Raw genomic sequence first — 8,989 nt, forward strand, 5'->3', positions numbered from 1 at the left:
TCAGGTGTTCCAGTCTCTATTTTTTCAATTAATAAATGTTTTAAAACAATCTATTTTTTTCGAATTTAATATGCCAAATGGGATTCGCCCTTTTGTTTCTTTCATCTGGAAGAAATGTATTTAATAAATTGAATTAATTACACAGTATCAGAAATTTACGATATGAAATGTGATTACTAAATTATGTATCTATACAAATTTTTGTAAGCTCAACTATTTTAAGGCAACCTGCTCTCTAGATAATTATAATCTATTCTGTTGTCATGGTATTGATATAGAAGAACTGAATTATTTATTTCATACTAATTTTGTATCAAGCTGAAGTTTAAACTAGGAGAATGAAAATATGGCCGTGAATTTAAGCCCACTTAAAATGTGTAAGGGATTTAGTTCTACCTACTTACTAGTTCAATACTTAATTATTTAAACTATCTTAACTAGTTTATGTCCCAGGTACCACAAGTAGTTGCTGCAATTGCATTCAATTAATAAAGCAAACTACTGAATTCTCAGTAATTTTATTATCTATTCGGAAATACTATGTGAAGTGAAAGAAAAATCACAAATGTCTATATAAATATATAATTTAGCAAAATAATGATTCTGTGCATCTTAGTATGTAAATTTAATAGTGTGGCACACTTTCATAATTTGAAAACTTGTAGGATTTTTCCCTTTGCTTACTTTCCATGAAAATAATTTTTTAAAAGTGTTCATTTTAATCAGCTGAAAGTATGCAATAACCTTTCTCTTATTTTCTCCTCAAATTAAAATGGCATCAGATACAGACACACACACACAAACATATATAATATATATAATATGTATACTATATATTTATACATTTTATATATATTTAAATAGATAAGTATATGGAATATATGTATATATATTTTATATATAATAAATATACATTTATTTTTATGTATAATAAATATACATATAATTATATAAAATATATATAAAATCTGTCTACACACCATATATATATATATATATATATGTATATATTTATGCTCAAACACACATGCCGACAAATACATTGCAAATTGGGATACAATTGAATCTTATTCTGGTCAGGCAATTTTATCTCCAGTTATCTAACCTATAGAAATACTCCTAGCAATACAAAGAGACAACTGTACAAAAATATTATTGACAGCATTCTCTATGAAGTATTTTTATATAAAAGTTAAAGACATTTATATAAAAAGATAAAGGTGCTCAGTTTAAAAAATAAAAGAAATAAGCACACCAATCACAATTTAAATAATTAAAAATATATAGTAAAATAGGCTTATTTTAATTTCCTCAAAATATACCATATTCTTATGTCTTTCATAACAACCATGGAAAAGGTGACTTAAAGCAACAAAAATTTACTCTCACCATACTGGAGTCTACAAGTCCTAACTCAAGGTGTCAGCAGACCCATGCTGCCTCCAAATGCTCCATGAAACAATTCTCCCTCGTCTCTTTCTAGCTTCTGGTGGCTCCTGGCAATCCTTGACAGTCCTTGGCTTATAGGTGCATTTTTCCAATATCTACTTCCATTTCACATGGCTTTTTCTCCCTGTCTGTCTCTGTGTGTGGTTCCTTCCTCTTATAAGGATATTAGTCATTTGACCCAGGGCCCAGCTTAATTCAGTAGGACTGCATGTTAACTAATTGCTTCTGTAAAACTGTATTTCCAAATAAGTTCATATTCTGTGACTCCAAGTAGATACCAATTTTTGCAAAACATTATTTAACCTATTACATATACACAACAATGTTAATTAAAAATGTATATCCCTGTTGTTGCTTTTAATTTATTAGTAATTTTAGTTTATCTTGTGAAGATTTTGATAGTTGTTATTTATGTTTAGTTGTTCTTCCTATTTTTCAGGGTTTTAGGCATTTTCCTCATTATTTTTAATTTCTCATCTAACTGTAGTTTTCTTTTTGCTTTATTTGACAGTTAAACTCTAGTAAATAAAAGTATAATATATTTATCATATTTTAATATATTTTTATTATATGTATGTACATACAATTATGTGATTATATATAATTAAATGTAATAATTTTATATATAATAATATATAATGTGTATACAACATATAGACATGTTTATTCATTGGATTCTGCCCCTGAAATTAATATGTTGAAGCTCTAACCCCCAATGTGAATGAATTTGGAGATAGGTGCTTGCATGGGTTAATTAAGTTTAAATAAGGTCATAAGGATGGGACCCTAATTTATTAGGACCGGTGTCCTTATAAGAAGAGGAAAAGACACCAAAGATCTCTTTCTCTCTGTGCATAGGGAGGATATGCTACCTGAGGACAAAATGAGAAGGCAGCTGTCTAGAAGTCAGAAAGAGAGGCCTCAGTAGAAACCAACCTTGATGACACCTTGATCTTGGATTCTAGCCTCCAAAAACTGTGAGAAAATAACGTCATTGTTGAAGCTACTCATTCTGCGGAATTTTGTTATGGCAGTCTGAGCTACTGCATTTTTCATGGAATTGTGGCTGTTTCCTAGGTAACCATTTGATTATTCTATATTTTCTTATCATTGCTCAATAAGTAAACATACCCTTTCTAATATACAATAAGTTATTTCTACAGTAAGTTTAATATAACAAATTTTCAAATATTTAACATTCATGATCTATCCTCATGTACATGAAAACTCAAGAGAAATCTTTTTTAAAAATTAAGAAAATTTAAGGACATTTTTAGAAAATCATTACTTTAAACAACTTCAATATCTACCACTGCATTTGGAACAAATATTTAGTCAGACAGCATGCTTCTCATACTTAAAAACGTTAAGTATATACATTTAAGGTGATAAATAATTGATATAGTTGGTCACTTAAGATAGTAGAAAATTAACATTTGAAGTATTTTAAAGAATCTTTAAGGTATTTAATGAAAAGCATTTTTAACATTATATAGCTCTAAATAACAACAGGAACAAAAACCCTGAGTGACAAAGTTTGAATAAAAATGGTCTTTGAAAACTGTAACACCCCCTAAAGCAGAAAAAGGCAAATATTTAGGCCCTTTTCTAAATTCAGGTAGATTTTATTTTTCATTCATTTATTACTTACTTTTTAAATCCATTTCGTATAATAGAAAAATACTACCTTGAAAATTCATCCAATTAGAGAAAATTATGACATGCTACTTAATGAACTGTGGCTACTGAGTTCGTGAAACATGAGCTCACATTGAACATTGCATGCTACAGTTCTAATTCCAGTTTTGCCTCTAAACTAGCAAAGTGACACTGGACTATTCCTTTAGCCTTGAAAAAACACTCTAAGCTTCCATATAAGTCCAAAACTTCATAAATAAAATATCATTTAAATGATACTCTTTTAAAAATCATTTTGTTAAGTTCCATTTTTCCTAGTTAAAAATGTCAGAAATAAATTCATTTGAGATATATGAAGTTAAACTTTTAAAACTATAAGTTGTCTTTTCATAAATAACAAACATAAGCATGTTTCTGAAGTTTAACCTGTTTACTTCACAAGTATAATTTATTTCACATTGAAAACATTCTGCAGCAATCTAACAGTTTAGGTTTATACTAAAGGCTAATTGTCGGCAATAAAACTAAACCATTGACTTTCCAATGTTGTTTCCCTATAAAACCTTCAAAACCCATATTGTTCCTAATAGAATTCTATGTTGAGCTTCACTTCTTAAGAATAAGGTTAGGCAAAGAGAATATCTGGCCACTGTCCTCAGTGTATCACAGTAAATACTATGTTATTTAGCTCTTCTATTAGTGGCTAAGCCATAGGACCTTTTCTTTGTTAACCTAAGGAAAATCTCATCTATTTCCAGTTTTTTTGTGTGGAAAATAATTAAGAAATTATATGCTAACTAAGATGTAGGAAACATAGGATAGGGACAAATTAAATTTTACAGTTTATTCAGTCATTTTTTGTGTGGTAAAGGGGAGTGGAGAAGGTGAAATTTATATTTGCATATCATATTTGCAAATGCAAATATTTGAAAAATGTCAACATATAATAGTCAGTCCTCTGCATCTGTGGATGAAGCAAACTGTGGATCAGAAATATTTCAAGGAACCAAAAAAAAAATCAATACAATGATAAAAATAATGTAAATAAAAAGCAATAGAGTATAATAATTATATGCATAGCATTTACATGACATTAGATTTATAAATACTCTACAGATGATTTAAAGTATACAGAAGAATGTGCACAAGTTATATGCAAATACTATATCATTTTATATAAGAGATTTGAACACCTGCAGGAGTCCTGAAACCAATCCCGAAGGAGACCCATGAAGGACAGTACATATACATCCACACCCATTGACTTTTATTCCCTCAGGGGTTTGTTAAGAAAAACAAAGAGTGAGCTTTCTCCATTTTCTCTTCTCCACTTATAATTGCTAAATTAAAAACAAGTAATAATTTTCATAAAATTAGTATCATTTTATTTTCCACAGATACTTTTTAATGTTATCATTACAAATACTCTGTTGGAACATACATACTCTCAAATGTTTCATATTATCAAAGTGTACATTTTTCAAGATAGAGTTGAGATGATAGACTTTCATGAAGATTATAAATTAATAACTTGTTAGACAGGGATGAATATTAACTTGTTAGTTTAAATTGAGCAGAGATAAAGGAAAGCAAGCTCAGTAACTTCTGTTATCTATCATTTTTAATAGAGAGCTATAATAAAAAGATAAATGCAGCCTAACTTATGTCTAGATCTTTAATAAATGAGATTGATTCAATATTGAGCAATTATCTTAATATAATAAGTTATATATTCATTAAAAATATTAAAGACTTTTGTTGCAGACCTCTGTTGGGAATTGTTCTGGAATGCAGTTTATTCTCACATTGATGTTATCATTTAACTCATTTGGACATTTTCCTGAATCAGAAGGATTTGTAGTTGTACGAGCAGTAGCTGGAGTTGAAGTAGAATCACTAATTTCTGGAGGAGGAAAAAACTCAGTAATATAAAACATGACATTAAACTAATTTTCTCAGATTTTCAAGCAGTAAGTGCTTTTGGAAAAAATACACGAATTCATATATAACAAAAAAATTAATTTTCCATGTAAAAAAGACACACAAATTCAAGCCCTAGTCATCGAAAGGAAAAGATCCAATCAGACCTTAAAATTTTGTATTGTAGAATCCTATTAACTGTTTCTTCAGAAATACAAAATATATTAACAAAAGGACTTGGTGTAGATTCAAAAGGTAACAAAACATTCTACTGAATTTACAATTTGTGGTTTATAGCTGAAGAAACAAGATGGAGCAATATTGAGTTCAGAAAGGGTATAGAGAAGGTGGGAAGAAATTAGAGAAGAAAACAATAGGTGGAAATAGGTACTTGCAAGAAAATAATTTGATAGGTATAGCAGAGAAAGCTGGAATGGTAAATACCAACTTCATATAAATAACATTCCAGCAATCAGATTTCATTAAAATCTATTGCTTCATAATACAGTAAGCTCTCAGTTTTTGGAAGAAGGTAAAACAGAAGACTGTTAACAGCAATAGGAAATGCTAACTGTAGTTGGTCTAGAAGATAATGTGTAACAGCCTTTACAGTTCTGACTTGCTCAAGAGAATACTGAAGAAAGAGATTAGTGTTTCATATATACCAACTCTAAATTAGAATTAAAATATTCACAAAAAGATAATTAAACTATTCAAGCCTTTTTTCACCTTTTCTCTACTTTCCTTTCTCATACAACCTCTCTCTCCTTAAAATAAAATCTAGCCACAACAAAGAATATTTGCTAAAATCCGCATTTCCTTTGCAAGTGTGTGGCCAGAGTAAAAACCTAGGTTTTCCCACTAATGAGAAGACTCTCACTGGCAACAGCAGGCATTATTCCACCTTACATTAACAGCTCGATCCCTTTGCCTTTTTGCTCTTGGTCAATTAGCTAGGGAAGGCAATTAATGTGAAAGCACATGGATTCCTTAATTACAAGGCTCGTCGTTGAAAAAACTGGAATATAATGAATAGAAAAAGTTGGAGTAATTGTGTAGCTTACCGTAGATTTTTCTATTAGTGTTTCATCTTACATAGATGATTTTTTAAAACCTGTAACTATTGTGGGGTGAGGTACTCCTAACTTCACAATAATGTAGACATGGTTTTATTGTACTACTTACCATCAACAGCAGGGGTCTTAGTTGCTAAAACAACAATTAGGGCAATAGCAATTACAGTAACTATGACAAAGAGGACAATCAGAGAGATTTCTAATCCACTAAATTTCTTTCTTGCCATCTAAAAAACAGAAAAGAATATGTGTTTAAATGTGAAATATGTAAACATAATAAATCACCATCAATTATTATGTAATTACATACATTTTTTACTACCTACAACGCAGAGTTGCAGACAACACTTACATAATATCCTGAATTAAGCACCCACTCAATAATATCTTAAGCATGTACTTAATAATCTGAAACATATGCTGATATAAAATGTAAGCTACACATGCAATTTCAAGTAAAAGGAATGAATTACTGATGCACATTACAGTAGTACACTCAGATGAAAATATAGATGGAAAAAGGTATCTCCAAGTAGGTGTGTCTTGCCTTCTCATTTAGAGCATTTTGCAAGGCAAAGACTTCCACTTGCACTGTTTCTCAATTCTCACAACAATTCTATGAAGGAAATCGTTATTCAAATTTTACTGATTAAGAACTTCAGGCTTAAGAGAGAATACGTTATACTTCAAAGTTAAAAACTTCAGGTTTTTTTCTTGTACACTCATCTCTCTGATTCTAATATTTCTTTCCACAACAATATTGTTGAAAAAAATATAAATATATATATATATATATATATGTATGATAGAATAGTATATATTTGGGAGTTGCTACTTTATTTAAAAATCTTTGAATTATCACCAAATTCCTCCATCAAACAGCAGTAAATGAACTATAAAACACTTTCATATCAAAAATATATTTTTATTATTAGATGACATTATAATTCTGAGGTAGGATATAGAAGATACCCAAAGGTAGACTAGAAAGAACACATCTCCAATAATTATCTGAAAACAAATTTGTTTATTTTAATTTTGACCACACATATTTTTTACAGTGTATTCCATGATTTTTATGTAAATCTTAATTCAAAGACATAACACCAAAGTAAAACTTAGAATTTCTACAGTAAACGTTTTAATACATTGCTGGGTTTAAAATCAATTTTTTTTTTTTTTTTTTTTTTTTGGTTTTTTTTTTTTTTTTTTTTTTTTTTTTTTTTTTGGTCTCACAATGGTCCCTGTTCTGTGACTATGTCAGTTCAGGTACCCAGTTGTCCCAACCTAAAAACTTCTTTTCCTTTTTCCATATGTTTTCCAATATTCAGCTATTCAATAAGTCCTATGGACTTCATCTTCAAAGTATTTTTAGAATTATACCCTCATTTTTTCCCCAGCACCACAGCATAATTTTTAGAAAATGTGTTGCCTTCATACCTGCTGTTCAATTTCAATCCCTCCCCATCTGCTCTTCTAGGTGAATTCTAATTTATACTCATTTGAAATGCCATGGTGAGTTCCTTACTACTCTGAGGCAGAGTTAATCTAGGCTTTCTCCATTTACCCGACATATTAAATGTCCATTGCAATTATTTATGTGTATGTCAATTTCCTCAATTAGTTAGTTACATTCTTATTAGCAAGAATTGTAAAATAAGTCAGATACTAATAGTGAATAAACAAAAAGTTAATTTTTAGTATAGCTTATAAATGAATATCTGCAGATTAGCATTCATTCTTAGCATATAATTTTCCATTACAGATATGTAAGCTGTTTATTGCCTCAGTAATCTTCAAAGGAAATGAATGTAAACTAAACTTAAAGCAACAGGTAATATATAAAGCTGTTCAAAAAATGAAGTCCAGTTGCTTGACGTTATGTTGAGAAATGACAGTCACATTTAGTGTTCAATTTTAAATAAGTGTAAATCTCTTTCCTTTTTGATAACAAAAGCCTTAAAAAATCCATTTTGACTTGAAACAAACTCTCCTTTGTCTAGAAAAATCAAAACAAATTTTAAAATAATCGCTTAAAATTACTGTGATCAAAAATATGATCTTTGTAATTTTGGATTACAGTAATTTTAAGTAACTCCTCTTGAAAATTATATATTGATACTCTGAATAATTACTATGAAGATGAATAATACCTTATTGTATAATAACTTGATGAATTATCTTTAAAAGATAAGCTAGGAAAAATAAATGTTTTATAAATGTAGCATTCTACTCTATATAGATTATCTTAAAATGTATTTAAGGATATTTTATTAGAATATTCATCTATTTTTCAAAATCTTAATCAATACTTATTTTCTTTCACATAGAGTCATTAAACGAAACTTGCTATTATTCCACCTAAGACTTTCAAAATTTACAGTGAAGAGTTGGCCCCCCCAAAAAAATCCCATATTTAAAAATAATCAGAAATATATTTTCTTGTTTTAGTACAAGGCACTACATATTTTAAATGGCAATTTAAAAATACATGATATTGCTATTTTAACCTAGTGCAGATAGATGGGAATATTGCTAACACAAATTAAGAAAAAAGGTGAATTATAATTTATATTTAAAGAAGTTGGAAACATAAAAATAGAAAAAAGCATATGAGCCATAGACTTACCTTATTTCATAGGTTGTTCTGTTTGCTATGTTGTACCAGAGTTGGATAAGGCTGCCAAAATAGTGATCAAGGAAAGTTGCTTAGGTATATACTGACCTACTCATAAAGCTTTATTGCACCCTCACCACCCTATCAGTATTTAATAAACTTCTGCTCAACATGCGATTGTTAAAAGCCTTAACCTTGAAAGTAGTTTACACAAATGCTTCTCTCTGGGAATCTAAGTTAATTAGTAATTGTACTACCAGGTAGTCTTTGATTTCTCAAAGCTGTGAAC

The 8,989-nt window shown here is 29.2% G+C and overlaps 1 protein-coding gene across 1 annotated transcript in view; it reads right to left on the reverse strand.

The window, feature by feature from the left end:
- Positions 1-8,785, reverse strand: part of SI (sucrase-isomaltase) — a 98,883-nt gene extending 90,098 nt beyond the window's left edge. The window contains exons 1-3 of the mRNA XM_017503255.2: positions 8,713-8,785; positions 6,193-6,310; positions 4,854-4,990 (exon numbers count right to left, since the gene is read on the reverse strand). Coding sequence (XP_017358744.1) covers positions 4,854-4,990; positions 6,193-6,310 — 255 coding nt within the window. The 5' untranslated portion in view covers positions 8,713-8,785. The remainder of the gene's footprint in view (positions 1-4,853; positions 4,991-6,192; positions 6,311-8,712) is intronic.
- Between the last annotated feature and the right edge of the window lie 204 nt (positions 8,786-8,989).

The sequence above is a fragment of the Cebus imitator genome, unplaced genomic scaffold (assembly GCF_001604975.1).
Source record: "Cebus imitator isolate Cc_AM_T3 unplaced genomic scaffold, Cebus_imitator-1.0 Scaffold308, whole genome shotgun sequence".
Lineage (NCBI taxonomy): Eukaryota > Metazoa > Chordata > Mammalia > Primates > Cebidae > Cebus > Cebus imitator.